Consider the following 16,778-nt stretch of genomic DNA (forward strand, 5'->3'; position numbering starts at 1 on the left):
GCGGGAGAAGGGGGGTTGTGTTAGATTCTAATGCAAGTAAATTGTAATTATGCTTACAGTTACAGTAGTACTACTTTCTGGCATTTGAATCCCATTTTAATATTCCTCAACCCTCCAAACGACACTTGCCCACTAACCGAATCACTTCTTCATCTTGCTTTTAACCAACACGTGGAACCTCTCCTATTCTACATATATACCAAAATTTGAATTTTCTTAATATACTAATCATTATGGCACATGATTTCTACGTGCAAATAAATAAATAATATTTTATTTTTTAAATTATATTATGAATAATATATATATATATAAACCAATATATTATATTTTTAAAATTTAAAAAGAAAGAAAGCAATGAAAAAAATAATTTAGGGGTATAATTGGTATAACGATAAAATTAATATTATAGTGTCATAAATGCCGTTTGTGAAACCTTTTCTTTTTATATAGTATAGATACTAGCCGTTATGGTACGTCGTCCTTACGTACATATAATAAATTATTATCCTTACGTATATGTAATAAATCATTATTTGTGCTTTAAAATATATTATAAATAAGAATAAATTATATAAACCAACACACTATATTTAAAAAAAATAAATGAATAAAAATAAACTAATTAAGCAATATTATCCATACAAAAAAATTTGATATTGCTGTTTTACAAAATGCCATTTGTGATGAAAATTTCATATTAGTATAGATATATAGATTAAAAGAAGAATTGAGTAGGAATGGTTGAAAATACATAAAAATATTTTTTATAATTTTAAAAATTGGGGTCACGGTGTAACAAGTCGCTATTCGTGAATGAAAATAAAATTTCTTTTTTATATAGTATACATATAGATAAATAAATCAAGTATAAAAATATTATTTTATTTGAATTTCATTTATCGATAGTGGGATCTAGGTTATACTAATATGTAATAATTCACATTATTTGGTACTTTTCATGCTGAGTCGATATATGGAAAACCCTATTTTGAAATTATAGAGTGGAATTTTCTTTTTTTTTTTTAAATGAATCGAGTGTCAAAATATTAAAGTTTGATTGCGCTTTAGTATCAACAAGACCTATGTTGATATAAGTTCGATGAGACCTAGCTCAATTAGCGAAACCGAGGCCCATGACTTTAAGCTTATGAGTTCGAACACCACTTACATGCTTGATGTTATTTTATTTTAATAATACGTGTTATTCTACTTGAATAACAAATGTTGATTAGATATACAATCTGATACTAATGATTAATTAGTATATGATTGTTGTAATTGTCGATTGTTATTAAATATGAATATTTGATATTGATGATGATATTTCATTATTTTCATTAAAAGGGAAAAAAAAAACCATTGTGCTGATGTATCAAACTAATGAAGGGGTTGATGAGTCACACCGCTTATATTATTTCGACATATATTTAATAATTTTCGAAATATTCTTCTAAAACAAAGAATTTTAAGATAAGCATATCATGTTTTTTCTTTTTTAATAACATGTAAAGGATTCGTTTGATTCAAATGAGAGGAAAAGAGAAGTGAAAGGGGGATGGGAGGAAAAGATAATAGTTTTTCTTTAAGTTGTTTGGTATGATTGGAAGGAGAATAAATCTCAAATACTTTCCCTTGTTGGTACAGAGAAAACAAAAGACCAACTCTTATAGTTTTACTGAATTATTATTCTCTTCACTTTGTATCAGAAAATAAAAAAATTAATATTATATTAATATAATTTTAGTATATATATCCAAAATTTACAAATTTTATTAATAAAAAAATTTATCAAATTAGAATAAAAATGTTTTTTATTAATAAAATATTCATTAAAATGAGTATTAACGTTCATTTATTCTAAACTATTTAGTTTAAATAAATAAAAATTACTAACAAGATATTTACCTAACTGTTGACTTCAATGCAGTAGTTTTTCAGCGATTCTGTTATTTTTTCTTTGGCAATTATAGTATTATCAGCAAGAAGGAGAAATAAAATTGGAGAGAAATTATATATGTGTGTGTGTAATAGAGAAAATAAAAGTAAAAAACTGTACTTTTTTGTTTTTTTGGCCTTATACTTTCATTTTTCTGCCCACTTTTGGATGGAAACAAAATTGGACTGCCAATGAATTTCATATACATCGAGTTTTAGTTCACCTCCATCACTTTCTCCTAAACATAACACAAAATAGAAAAAGATTTAAAAAAATTACTGGTTCGTGTAAGTCAAAATTATCGACTTTATTCTCCAACCCTAATTTTAGGGACAAATTTCTATAACAAGAAGGATAAATATTTGTTCCTAAAGAGACAAATAGATAGAAGATGGCACATCAACTTACTTTAGGAAATAACACGAATACTATATATATAAATGGTAAAAGAATGGTCCACCAGTGCTAAAAGAATTTCCAGAAAATGCATTGTCATACTATTTTGGGCAAAGGCATCCTTACAATCACAAAAAACCCTTTTTGTTTGAATTATGTACACCTTCCCAAGCTTTCATGATAAGCTATTTTTTGGCTTTATCATGTGTATTAATTGTGTTTAGGGAATTGCACCTCAAAAGCTGAATTCCCATTTGCTCAAGATATTGTTTTCAATTACAAAAAGTTATATTCTTAATTCTCATCCACCCAATCACCCATAGACATTGTGTGTATTGTAATAGGAACTCTTGGCCAATGGGGAACTAGCTGGTTATGACAATAATGGAATATAAGTTGAATTGTAAGAATAGGTGCTGCCAATACTTGGTTGCAAGAGACTATAATCAAGATTTCATTAAAGTTGAATAGAACCATCAGTTTGAAATAAAAGATTTGAACTGCATGTAATAATGGACTGCTGCGTGTAATACTTTGCTGCAAGAGATTACATTCAAGATTTTGTTGGATTGGTCGGAATTAGTTTAACATAAATGATTTGGACGGTATATAGTAATTAGGAGAGACTACAAGCAAGCAAGAGTTATCGAGTTGAATAGAGGGCATAAAAACTTATAATCATAGTTCTTTCCCGATTTGAATTAATTATGAATGTGTCGATATTCGAGAAACTGTTGTTATTGCAACCACAAATGTTAATAATTTAATATAGGAGTTTAAACTTCAAGAGGGGTCTGTTCCAAGAAATATTCATCAGCCTCCACTCTGAAGAAGACAGCTAAGTTGCAAAGTTCTTTTTAACATGTTTCGTTGAGCATATAGGGCAACTTTTTATTGCATGCAGAGATAGATTCTTGAGAATCTATGCCCCTTTGGTTTCTTTGTTTCCTCTATAAAAAGCCCTGAAAATTATTGTATCAATCTCACACATAAAACAGACAAAACCTCATTTCCCTTAAGTGTTCAAGTGTCACATTGTCTTCTTAACTCTTTGCAAAGGTTGTCCTAATAATGTCGAGGCAGCTAGATCCACTTTCTGTAGGGAGAGTTATAGGAGAAGTTGTTGACAGTTTTATACCTTGTGTCAAGTTGACTGTAACCTTCAACAGCAACAAACAGGTCTCCAATGGCCATGAGCTCATGCCTTCGGTCATTACGTCTAAACCCCGAGTCGAGATAGGTGGAGAAGATCTGAGGGCTGCTTATACTCTTGTAATTGCCATTGCCATTATACATATATACACCACCATTGTGTGTGTTTTCTGTGAGTGTAGTGTGTGATTTTCTCACATTTTCATGTTTGCATGTTCTTGAAGGTGATGACTGATCCTGATGTTCCAGGCCCCAGTGATCCATACTTGAGGGAACATCTCCACTGGTCTGTTGATTTTCAACTTAAACGTCTAACGACGAATACAATTTATACGTTAGGCATTACGCTATCGTCTATTTTATATTTATGTGAATATTCTATGCAAGAATTTATGTGATTCGATTTGGTTTTCAGGATAGTTACAGACATTCCAGGCACCACTGATGCTTCTTTTGGTAAGTAATTGCTTTAAACAAGATATATTACACACTCAAACTCAGAATAGCAAATGACCATTAACAAAATATGCTTCGAGTTTTGCTATTATAGTTAACTAATAATGCATTATGAAAGTAATCATAAGTGGGATTTCTGTGCATTTTACCTGAACCAGGGAGAGAGATTGTGAGCTACGAGACACCGAAACCAGTCATTGGGATCCATCGGTATGTGTTCCTTCTGTTCAGGCAGAAAGCCAGGCACACTGTGAGGCCACCAGCTTCAAGAGATCTCTTCAATACAAGGAGATTTGCTGAAGAGAATGGCTTAGGGTTGCCGGTTGCCGCAGTTTATTTCAATGCACAAAGAGAGACTGCCTGCAGGAGAAGATAAAAACTAGACCTGGAATATCACGCAAAAACAACAAAGGGGTGTTATATTGAGGTTTCTTGTGTTGCTTTGTGTCATAAAACCCTTTACTATGTTTGGAAACTGGAGGGGTCCCACAAGCTTTTTTAGCTTTCTTCAAGGTTCTGATGATGTTAGAAAATGGATACTTATAAAAGAAAATAAAGGGTGTTTTTGCTGCATGTGTAATGGGATTGTCCTGTAGTCCCCTGATTATCATGTGTCACAATAATCATGATTGTTATTATAGTTTGTTTATCATGTATCGCAACTGTAATGGATAGATCTTCTGCCCATTGCACAATTGTTTATGTAATAAAAGTTCGTTCGCAGTAACATTAACTAGCCCCAACTCAAACAAGAATAGCTCACAGTTTGAAGCAGAACCAAGGCAATGCCTCATTGACTCAGACAAGATTCTGTGTACAAATATCAGGGCAACAAATATTTTTTTTCACCATAAAACCAATCAATTATCAAAGAAAAATGCCACCAATCAGCTGGTGGGCTGCTATAATCAGTAATTTTCTGCCTTACAGATTTTTACAAGCTCCTAAAGATTTTCCTAAAAACATCGACAATAGATCAAGAAGTCGTCAACCAGCCGCAGATGTAGTTGATTGACTCAGGAAGAGAAACAGAAGCAAGCAAATCCACTTCTGAAACACTCGTGAAACCTAAAATCCAACTAGCTTGAATCAATAGAAAAGTATGAATTTGACCTTCCACTAAATCGTTCATGCATTGATCTCAGCATTGCATTGATGCTCCCTGCTGCAGCTTCGTCTCCCCCAAAACATACTCGAACAGGTCGTTTTCTCCAATCTCATACCTTCCATTTTCTCCTGCTCATCTGATATGGATTGTGAACGTTGAGGAGACTCTTCCTGGTGATCACTCTCTCCAGCATCAAAATTTGGGCAAGGCCCTTCGTTGCATGTGCATAGCGGGATAGCAACAGAAGGAAACGGGCTACAAGTGACTGGGCAGAAAATATCCGACGAAACTGAATCCACACGTTTCTTTCTCATATCTGGTGAGCCGACAGTTTCAGATACATCTTGTTCTCTGGGGTGAAGCATGCATGGTGTACATAAGCTAAGTGATAAAGGTAATTTGATTTCCTTTGCTGAAGAACGCGGCAGTTTGACAAAAGACACGATGCCATGTCGACAAAGAGGACAGGGTATGGAACCAGGTGGTATTGATGATTCCGAAGGAATGTTGCTGGTCGAGCAGAGGTATAGAGCACATCTTACACAAAGTTCATGTGCGCACCCTGGAGGTCAGAATTTGAGTGAATTAGTGCCAGAATCAAGATTATAGTACTTCCTGATGTTACTTAACTATGGGACATGAAACAGACACAACTCATTATGCATCTGGGCATAATGAGATCAGACCTTAAAACCATAATTTCTTGATTTATAATCTGTTTCACTCACACATGAGCTCGGTTCATGTTGTACTTATGGCCCTTGGGAACCTGTGGCTGACAGTAACTAGGATTTATATCAAGTAAACGGTATAAACCTAATGGTTGGTAGTAACATGTATACCAAGTAACTCATTTTGATTATAACAGCTTCGATTTAGTCATATTTAAGTCACTGTAACAGTGTTGATGCTGTTTATGGTAAGATAAATATGCCACTATAAGTATCATTGAGTAGAACAAAAATACTCAAAATCTTCATGTATTTAAGCCCATTTTTGCCAACCATGTGATGGCCAACACAGAGCAGAATGAATAAGAAGAAAGAAATCTGGGTACCTGCAAAGTAAGTGATAGAAAGGACCACGGAGCAATTATAATTTATACAAGGACAGTAGTATGTTCATAGTGAAAGAGAGAGCATACCTTCAGCAGCTACACTACAAGCTCTCTCCAGGCAAACAGCACAAATATCAGCATCATCAGAGGCACTTGCTGAGAACTGCAACCCACATTCTCTGAAGCAGCCAGAATTTTCAACGTTGAAGATCAAAACTTGAATAAAGGAGAAAAGAATAAAGCTACTTAAATACATAACAGAACAAGAATAATGCCACAATCAATCAAAATTTTACGTTCATATTCAACTATAGTTTGATATTATTATTAGCATCTGAATAGTATATGCTGCTAGGGGGATAAGTAACAACATATATTAAAACATACCAAGGTCAGTGGTAAAAAGTTACTGAATCTTACCTTGCTATATTTAGCACGCTCATGAGTGGCAACGATAAATAATTAGAAGGTGGAAATATTGGGATTGGCAAATCAGAATTAGGTTCAAGCAAGGGCTCAAGCCAATGACGACCCCACATTCTTGCAACATCAAGTGGAAGCCATCTGAAACAGAACACACGTTCATCAGGTGTTGCACACGGATAGGTACATAATCAAAGTTAAGAAGAATATATCTAGAGGGCATTACCCATTGCAGTTTAATGATAAACGACTAGCACCTCTTGCAAGAAGGATCTGCAGAAGCAGAAAGTGTCATAGTTAGTAAATGACAACCAGAAGTACCAAGAAAGTACATACAGGTGCCAATTATTATTGGTAATAAGTAGAAGTTAATGAAAATGAACTTATAATCACCTGGCAGCACTTTAGATTTCCTCCACAAGCTGCATAATGCAAAGGAGTGCTTCCAGCCCCTGTAAAAGTATGAACAGGTAGCTTCAATAGATGAAGAAATAGAGGTATCTCCAAATAGATTATCTACCGTTAAGAAAGTTACCTACCTATCAGATCCATTGATGTTCCATAATGGAATGTAACAGCTGATACATTTGCATGAAGGTCAAGTAGGAGCTGGACACAGTCAAAGTATCCATTCAAGGCAGCCATATGAAGAGCAGTAATACCACCATCGGCAGCCTTGTTTACAAGCTTGGAGAGTGAGCTGGAGTGGAAAAGGGAAATGTATAATAATGAGCAACAGGTATAGGTTTATGCTTCGTTTTAGATGAATAACCATTATCATCACAGCGGCAAGTTTTGTATATCAGCTTCTAATTCAAGAAAACGATCAACCAAATTTCCAACAAAAAATCCTCAAATTCTTGCAAGCCGTCATATCGTACAACCATATCAAAATTCTCTTTATCACTATGAATAATATCCTCATCATGAGGTAAAATGAATGGTCAAAACATAGATCTTTTATCAGCAAAGTTACCAAAATCATCATATTACAGCAGTCCCTTCAATTTCTGTTCTTCTTTATTCCAAGTTCATCTTTCTCCATTAGTCCATCCCTAATGGATTGAAAACACTCTTAGACACTCCAAAGCTTACCCACCAGCAACCTCAAACACGCTATTGTTTTCTCAAATTTCATGGGAAATGCTTCACCCTATGCTGGTCTGACCCTCAGCAAAGAACTATTTACAATAGAAGAAAGAAGCAGACTAGGATAATCTTCATGTGCCACTTCCAACATGGAACTTACATGATTTTAACAACCGAGAACAAAACTAGAACATATTTAAAACCACAAACCTCTGTTCATTCTTGGTTTTAGAATTAGAAGAATCAGTTCTGTCACTTAATTTTTGAGCATTTAAGGATTCATATGGAGCACTTGGAACAAAATCAGCAACCACTAATCGCATACATCGTACGTGTCCATTGACAGCTGCAAAATGAAGAGCAGTCCTCCCACTAAGATAATCTGCTCTAGTAACCTGAAAGGCACCGAGAACAGCACCCTCAATAGAAAATTCAACAATCTAAGATAAGCACCCAAATTTAATAGGACGGAACCAAACCTGTAACTTAATTAATTGCATCTGAATGTGAAGATGAAATACTGAACTAGATTATAAAGCTTCCTAAACCAAATTTTCCTACTATATAGAAAAGGGAGAAAGAGAAAAGGAAAAAGGAGTTCAAAGTGAATAACTCACATTGCATCTGAAAAGAAGAAGAGTTTGAACAACTTCCCAGTGTCCATATCGACATGCTTGCATCAAAGCTGTCTGCAGAAGCAGTTAAGCAACATGTAAAAGACTCCGATTTGACAAAGATCCAGCGGTGATCTCTTGATCAAAGGAAAATTTCCCAATAATACTCTCCCAAAATTCATTTAAACAATCAAAATCACAACCCAGCTGATCTCCCATTAAAACAGCAAATTGCTGACATAGGACTTTAGCGTTGTCCCTCATTTCTTGGAAAAAGGAAAACGAGAGAGACCACACAATTCATGTCCCAGAACACAATTAAGCATTCTTCCCCAAAGAAACAAACTTCAGAATCACAGAAGCGAAATAGGTAAATCTTGTACCTGCCCACAATAATTTCTTGAATTCACATCAGCTCCATTCTCCAGCAACAATGCCACAATCTAAAAACCCAAACTTCCACAAATGAGGGGTCGCATCCAAACCCGCGAATTGGGACACAAATCACACACAAGAAATCAACACACAAAAGGAGAAAACACACTAATGGGCTTTCCAAGAAACCTAAAAAAACAAAATGTAAGGATGGAACAATTGGATTCTCTCTTCACCTCATTGTGGCCTTTAGCAGCGGCAAAGTGAAGAGGAGAGTTCAAACCACCAAAAGTGGAGTACTTTGCAAGGCATGGATTGCAATCCAACAACATCTTTGCCTCAACAAAATCTCCATCTCTTGCAGCTGATACCAATCTCTCCCCTGAGGCAGAACACCCAAACGAATTCCCCATTCTTTTCACCGTTTTCACCCCTCAAGGCAAAAGATTTTGCGGGCTCTATTTCTTCCTCCCTCTAAATCTTTATCTAGATTTATGTATCTGTCTGTGGACCTATAGGAGTTGGAGTGTGAGAAGTGAAGGGAGTTTATTATGTAAAGAAAGATAATTAGGTCAACCGTCGTTAAACAAATTTTCCAAGAAAGTAAGACGAAAATGGTAAAAAAGGATTAACTCCTTACTCGACATGGGAAAATTTTCTTGATTACGGTGAGCTCTTTTTAGATGGACTGTATCTATGTGTGTACTGTGTGTGAGTGTGTGTGTTTCCCAACCAAACAAAAAACAAAAACCCAATTCACTCATCAAAATATGTACAATTTACATAAAAAAAAATTAAAGTGAGAAAAAAACAATTTTCAGACACAGATACAAAATCCCACAAAATTTCTGGAAAAAAGCAGTTGATAAAAATACTTTCTTCAAAGTACATTTTGCACATATTTCTCAGAGGTTGCTTGGAATTATGTTGTTAAAAAATTTCAAAGATGTCTTGCTTTGAGAAAGCATAGTGGGGAAGAAAAGAGGGAGTGGATGCCGCTGTCAAGGCAACCCTTTTTGCCTTCTCTCTCTCTCTCATTGAATATTTGGTGCGTGTTTTTTGATGTTCTTGTTCGAAATTTTGGATTTACATGTAATTCTTTAATGCTTTGCTTTGAAATCCGTAGCTCTTCAACTTATTGGCGTTTGTCTTTCTTGCCCCCTCTTTTATTCCCTTCTCTTTTTTACATTTTCTAATGATTTGCATCACAAGCAAAGCAACTTGGTTGAGTTTGGTGATATATATGGGACTTCATATATATATACACACCACACTCCACATACATATATATATAATTAAATTTTTATTATATCTTTAATTAAATTAAAAAAATAAATAATTGCCAGAACTGATAAAATAAAAATACTTCAAATGTGTTGGAATAAAAAGTTATTAGTTAAATCGATTAATAAAACAACACGATTATTTGTGGAAAAAATAAATATAGTCAGGGGCATTTTAGGTAATTCATTTTTTTGTCAAATCATAGTGATTATTCTAGGATCTCTCACTTAATGAAAAGTATAAATAAATTATCTTTCTCATACTATTATAAAAATCTTCCATTACTAATAAATACGGCAGGTTTTTGCATCGAAAAACCTCTGAAAAAAAGGCAGAAAATAAAATAAACTAAAAATTTAGATTCTTAAATATTGAAATTCTAAAACTTTTAGCACCACCAAAATTTTGGACCGCTGATTTATTATTCGTTGACATGTGATATAAAAATTAGTTTTTATATGTTTATTTTTACAGTTTATTGATAAAATTGTAATTACAAAGTAAAAAATATATCTCATCACATGTATTAATGTGTGAAGATGGATAAATGCAGATTGATTAGAAAATATTTATTTGACTTGCAATATATCAATAAGAGATAAATACAGATTTTTATTTAATTTTTTTTATCAATATCAACAAATTAAATAAATTTTAATTAATAAATAAATATATTTATTAAAATATAAACAAATATTAAATATAATTTTTAAAATCATATAAAATTTATGTATAATTATACGATGGATTAAGAGACTAACAATCTCAATGAAAAAAGAGAAGAAAAATGAAGGGGAGAGACATAAATGAAATGATAGTAGTCCGTAATGAGTGGACCCCTTTGCCCCTTGCTTCGGAATCGGACATCCACTCTTATTACAATTTCTCCACACCGCTGCCTTAATTTCAGCTGCAAAATATCCACCACCCTACCCTACACCCTCCCCCACCCCACCAATTAAATTCTCAGGAAAAAAAGCTCAAAGTACATCAAACTCTGAGCTACTCACTACTCACAGGTTTAGACCCATCTAATGAATCTACTCTACCACAACTTATCACTATAATTGTTGACTCAAAACTCATTATCACATTATTTTTAGGATAAAATATAACCAGCTTTCATGTGATATAATATAAATATAAATTTTAAACTATTAAAAGTTATAATTCATAGATCAAGAGTACGTTTTGAGTAAGTTAACAAAAAAAAATGAATAGAAAATCTAATGGGGACTGTGAGATGGATTAGTTGGTGGACGATCGTTAAAATTAAGAGATATCAGTAATTTTTCAAATAATAAGAAATTATATGTAATTATGACAATTTCGAGAAAATTCATTGTAATTTATCCTATTATTTGTTGTAATAAAAGACAAATTGATTAATTAATTAGGAGCATTAAAGAACCTGCGTTGAACAGAGAATTAGCCCCTGTTTAGTACAGAAAAACAGGTTTAATAATTTAAAAATAATTATATTATATATATATATATATATGGATAGATAGATGGTAATTAATTATAGTACAACAATACTCGGATTGTACGTAAAGAATTAGGTGGGTTTGGGGAACATCCATTCAGATTTGAGGGACCTGCTCTGCTCTTGTCTCTATTCTTTCACTGTAACAAAAATTCAAACTTTTTGAGGGAACATCCTAACTTTTATTATTATCATTATTAATATATTATCAAAATTATGGTGGTGGGAACCCGAATTTAACTTTTTTATTATTAATTTAATATATATATATATATATATTTATGATATGTGTATAAAATGTTTGGATAAGCAGAAAGGTAGAGAGAAGTAGGTCCGGAGAAGTGAATCAAAGTTTCTTTACGTGCCTAATCTACACACAACTATCGGATATTTATTAAATTTTCCTATTCTAATTTGCTTTTTTATAAATATTATTTATATGATTTATCTTAGTACTTAGTCTATGATAATAAGGCCTCAACAAGACACGGACTGTAGTATATTAAGAAACAAAATATTCATTCATATCAAATATTTTTTAAATAAATCGATTACAATCATCAATATCAAATATTTATATCTAATAACTATAATAATCATATATATATCAAATAGTTATATTTAATCAACGCTTATTATTAAATTAGAATAATATCCCACACGTTGACGGGATTCGAACTATTGACCTTAGAGTCATAAGACCTCAACTTCGTCAATTGAATTATGCCTTATTGCCAGCTCTCTGACTTGATTTGTGGAGATATAATCTGATGACTATATTTGAAATCGTAACGGCTGCCCATACATGATACACTCATATAGATGACATCTATTTTAAATTTAGATCACTGTAAATATAAATATACATAAAAATTCATTAAATTCAAATTTACAATATATTAATAATACTTAACACCATTGGAACAACACCCTTCCAACAACATAAAAAATTGACAAGAATGTCCAATTTTCTCAACCCTAAGAATCTACATGACTAAGAATCTATAAGATACCTATTGCTTGTATTCCACATATTCATGAGATGTTTCTATACTAATAAACATGGATAAGTACAAAGTAAGAGACATGATCAATATCGATTATTACAACAAAAATGGGGTCGAGGTGTTTAATTATTTATGGTATTAGGTGAGTACGTGAAAGTGACTTGTGTCAAGTTGATCATCATTTCTGGATGCCACCAAAGAGATTTGAGTGGTTAGAAATTGGTAATACATAATTTATACCTCCTTCAAATACATATTATAATTAATAAATATAGTAAAAACATAAAATAAAATAAAATCATAGTCTTCGTATGGATAATTAAATGTTTGATCCAGTAGTCAAGTACTATTTGTTTGGGGTCGTTGGCTTCTGGCTGTTGACAACACTCACTCATTCTTTTTATTTTTTTATAATTATTATTTATTATAAAAATTAATTTAAATTCATTTGATCTTGAATTTTTCGACGACGAATATATAATTTTAAAATTAAAATTATAATCCCTTAAAATCTTATTTTGTGATGAAACGAGAAAAAAAAAAAAACAATTACAAATGACGAATGGATCCTGAAATATGTATGATAAATAATTTCTAAAAATGAGATAAAGGGTTAGGAGGTTTTGGTTGCATTTGGATTAAGCAGAAGTAGTTATTACGTATGAGACAATGATTATTGAAAAGGAACTTCCATCATCCATACAATAATAAATGTAAAAGTTAATCTCAGGTAATTTTGTTTAACTGCTATTACACGTCTTGCTCTGTTGTTCATATTGAGGAATTCATATTTACTTCATAAAATGTATTGCTCCGCCCCGTATTAATCACTACTTCTGTTTAATAAAAGAACCCACCAAGAGACGTGGCTGCTGGGTTTAGCAATTGAAGTGGGTTTTATAAATTATTTTTAATCACAAATTTCATAATAATTTACCCCAAACGTAGCCTTAAAGTTAAATGTATAACTCATAATACCAAGATGGGTTCTAGGATTTTCCTAAGATAAATACTACTTTTTAAATAAAATAAATTCAGATTATTTATAATATTTTTTTTTTTTAAGTTTTCCCGCATTTTACCAATCGAAAAATTCACACTTCTTACTGAATCCAAATCCAGGAAAAGGGTTCACCAATAAGCATTCGGAATTAAACAATGCAATGTAATCAATTATCAATCAATCGAATCAGATATAGATTGGTCAGCTGATCACACACATTTCAGTAATATAATAATTCACTCCATTCAAAATATCTTCAAGAATTAACAACTAACAAATACAAAGGTGGCGTGCCTGCAGAGGAACAATGTCATCATCAACGTCTTATGTAGTAACTGATGATTTCATTTGAAAGAGACTTGCAAATATGGATCCTTAAATATCTGAGTTTCTGACCTTAATCTTTGACTCAAGTAAACCTAGTTGTCAATAGTTTATTGCAAGTTTGCAATCATCAATTACATAAGCAACTTGTCTTTGTGGGATTTGGATCCTATTGCAGTATTTGGAAAACCAAGATTTATCATTTATGGGAATACCTTGAGATAAAAATCATCAGATTCAAGAGTTCAAACATTTTCATTGGCATAATCAGTAATAAGGACCACAATCTTGAGATTGGGGAAAGGGCTAAGATATGTGCTTCAGACACATAATCTTCACATCAGTAAATTGCTTCGATGTATCCCATGTTGAGACATAGTTTAGACTGAACAAGAATTCACATGAAATTGAGGAGAAAAAACTTACTGCGGATTTGAATTAGGCACCTGAGTTATATATTGAATTCATGAAACCCCCCTCATAAGTATTCTATGGATATGGCACCCTATACAATGCAATATTGCATTCTGTAAGCACTAAAACCTGCAGTTCCAGGCGATTTCCTCAACAATCAGCAATTAAACCACCATTGACTGAAGTGAACATAATAATTTAGTCCAGTCCCGCATTCCATTTCATTAGCAGGAGAGTTATGGTCCAACATCCTCATTTTGCAAGCTTGATACCATCTACCATCAAGACATCAAAGTTTGACCGTCCACTGGATGACTTTTCCTTTGCATGCGTGGTATGGATGATCAAATCTACAGATGCATCAAAAGTATATTGCAGTGTGCAACTCCTCCATCCATATTGCATGTCAAACTATAAAGTGAAGTTCTTATAATATATCAGATGATTAGGACTTGGACTATTTCAGCAATGATGAAAAGGCGATCTCGCACATAAGAACCACATCCTGATATGTTCACCTCTTCCGGCCTCCAAAGTTTCCCCAAGTAAGGCATCTGCAATACAGCATTTGCAATGTTATGGATAGCTACCAGCAATTTTGGAATAACATCATGATTTTGTTGCACAAGACTCCTCCACACCACTTTCATTAGAACTGTCACCCTCATCCGAGTCAACAGAAGCATCACTAAAATCCACATCACCATCTGATTCAGTTCCAACCTCCAAGTCTCCACTGCCATTCCTATTCACCTGAAAATCATCCTCCATATAGTCTCTTTTAGCACTCTTCGCATCATCTTCCAGTCCATCCCTCCTATAATTAACCAACTCCTTATCCAATCTCGCTTTCCTTGGACTCACTAATACCAATTCAGCCAACTTCCTCCTTGCCAAATACAACTCATTTGGCACCACCAATTCCCCTTTCTTATACGCCTCCCTCAGGAAAACAGTGTGCAACTTCCCATAATTCCCTCTTGTCGAAATGTAAAAGACCCCCTGATGCTGTAACAAGAACTCCTTCAATTTCTTGGGCAAATCCATTGCCATCCTAAAATGCGCAATCCTTTCTAATGACATCTTCTTTTCCACTGTCAAAGACAACAGCTCGTGAATCATTGCCACCGCCCTCTTCTCCATCCTCTTCTGTGCCTCCAACGACCTCAGGTCGTACCCAGAAATATCTTCATACGGCGACCAGTAAGGCAGCCTCTGCCATTTCCACATAGCAATTTTGTAATACTTCCCAATCTTAAAACCGGGTGGAAAATTAACGATAAATGAAAACCGAATATCCTCAGCATCAATACCCTTTCACTCTCTCAATTTCACAAACACCTAAGCTGCTATCCTTCTCCACCATCTCAATATACTTATTCCTAGTTTCATCAGCATCAAACAATCGGAAAAATTGCGGGTGCTTTAAAATTATCGAGTACTCGAAATCATCCGGCAATCCAAACTCTTTCCGCGCAATGCGCACATGTTCTAACCTAATTCGACCCGTATTTGACAACATTAACAATTTCCTTATCCGGGTCACAGCATCGGGTATTTGCCGCAAAAGTGCTTCATTTTCTTGCTCAATCTGCGAAACTGCTTTCCGGGATAGCCGGCAATACAGGATTCGCTGCACTGGGTGTTCAAACACTTGGAAAACGTGCGGAAATTTGAGAATAAACCGACCCGATTCAAATTGCTTGAATCCGAGCCGGCGGGAGAGAGAGTCCAGGCGTGAAATGGAGATCATGTTGTTGGGTTGTGAGAGGATAAGTTCTTGGAATTTGAGGACTTTGCGCACTTTCTTCTCGATTTCCATGTAGTCGTCGTACCCGTGGTCTCGAACTCGCGCTTGTTTTCTGGGTATGGATGTGGACTGAGACATGGATCGGGTAAGGATTCTGGAGCTGAATAGCTTTGACGCGGACGAAATAAACGCTCGCATTTCACAGGGGTTTAGGGTTTTGGGGGTTTAAGGTTCTTGATTTTGATTTTGGGTGGTGTATTAACAGGGAAGCCGGAGTGGAGGCTGGTGGAAATTAGAATGAATTGTGGGGACTAACTGATATTAAAGAGAGTAATGTGGGTCGTAGTGTAATTTTGGAATTCTTAGAGAACACAATGGTTACAAAAAGGGCTTCACGGCCCAAAAGAGAATACAGTGAATGGAAGGTTTTGTTTATATTATTGCTCATTTAATAAAGAACAAATCACGGACTCTTTCAAAATTTATTATAATTTTTTAATACTTGTCGTTATTTAAAAATTAAAAATATTCTCATAATCGTCTAATAAATATTCTCTACAATAGTTTATTATGTTGGGATATTTGTTAGAGACCGTTGATTCAATGAAGGCATTTGTAATTTTTCAAATAATAAGAGAACAGTTGTAATTATAGCAAATTTCATAAAAACCAATTATAATTTACCCCTTAATATATACACTATATTTTCTATTTCATTTAACATATATATACTCCGCATGCAAGCTGGTATCTTTCTCTCTTATAAAATTATCAAAACCTCATATCACCATATGTGTATCATCCCATTCCCAAATCAATGATAATTTTTAAAATTTTATTAAAATGTAATTATTGTATGTGTAACAACAAAAAATTAGCAATAATTAATTTGGTAAGGATG

At 33.6% G+C, this 16,778-nt stretch overlaps 3 protein-coding genes across 4 annotated transcripts; 1 reads left to right on the plus strand and 2 right to left on the minus strand.

Annotated features, from left to right (window-relative positions):
• LOC105160502 (CEN-like protein 1) lies at positions 3,327-4,590 on the plus strand. The gene is made up of 4 exons (XM_011077902.2): positions 3,327-3,607; positions 3,712-3,773; positions 3,903-3,943; positions 4,102-4,590. The coding sequence occupies exons 1-4, from the start codon at positions 3,407-3,409 to the stop codon at positions 4,317-4,319; spliced, it is 522 nt and encodes a 173-aa protein (XP_011076204.1). The 5' UTR covers positions 3,327-3,406; the 3' UTR covers positions 4,320-4,590.
• LOC105160503 (E3 ubiquitin-protein ligase XBAT33) lies at positions 4,767-9,497 on the minus strand. 2 transcript variants are annotated; one of them, XM_011077904.2, is made up of 11 exons: positions 9,250-9,497; positions 8,846-9,121; positions 8,618-8,677; positions 8,238-8,309; positions 7,831-8,015; positions 7,071-7,231; positions 6,925-6,983; positions 6,758-6,804; positions 6,529-6,672; positions 6,196-6,287; positions 4,767-5,613 (listed from the first exon to the last, which is right to left on the minus strand). In XM_011077904.2, exons 2-11 carry the CDS (start codon positions 9,020-9,022, stop codon positions 5,072-5,074), a joined length of 1,539 nt encoding a protein of 512 aa, XP_011076206.1. In that variant the 5' UTR covers positions 9,023-9,121; positions 9,250-9,497; the 3' UTR covers positions 4,767-5,071. The 2 variants fall into 2 exon arrangements, with proteins under 2 accessions (XP_011076206.1, XP_011076205.1); XM_011077903.2 differs by having other exon boundaries at positions 8,846-9,497.
• On the minus strand, positions 14,146-16,242 carry LOC105160504 (protein ROOT PRIMORDIUM DEFECTIVE 1). The gene is given in 2 exon segments (XM_011077905.2): positions 14,146-15,445; positions 15,447-16,242. Coding segments are annotated over 2 exon segments (1,338 nt in total). The 5' UTR covers positions 16,076-16,242; the 3' UTR covers positions 14,146-14,736.

The sequence above is a fragment of the Sesamum indicum genome, linkage group LG4, assembly GCF_000512975.1.
Source record: "Sesamum indicum cultivar Zhongzhi No. 13 linkage group LG4, S_indicum_v1.0, whole genome shotgun sequence".
NCBI lineage: Eukaryota > Viridiplantae > Streptophyta > Magnoliopsida > Lamiales > Pedaliaceae > Sesamum > Sesamum indicum.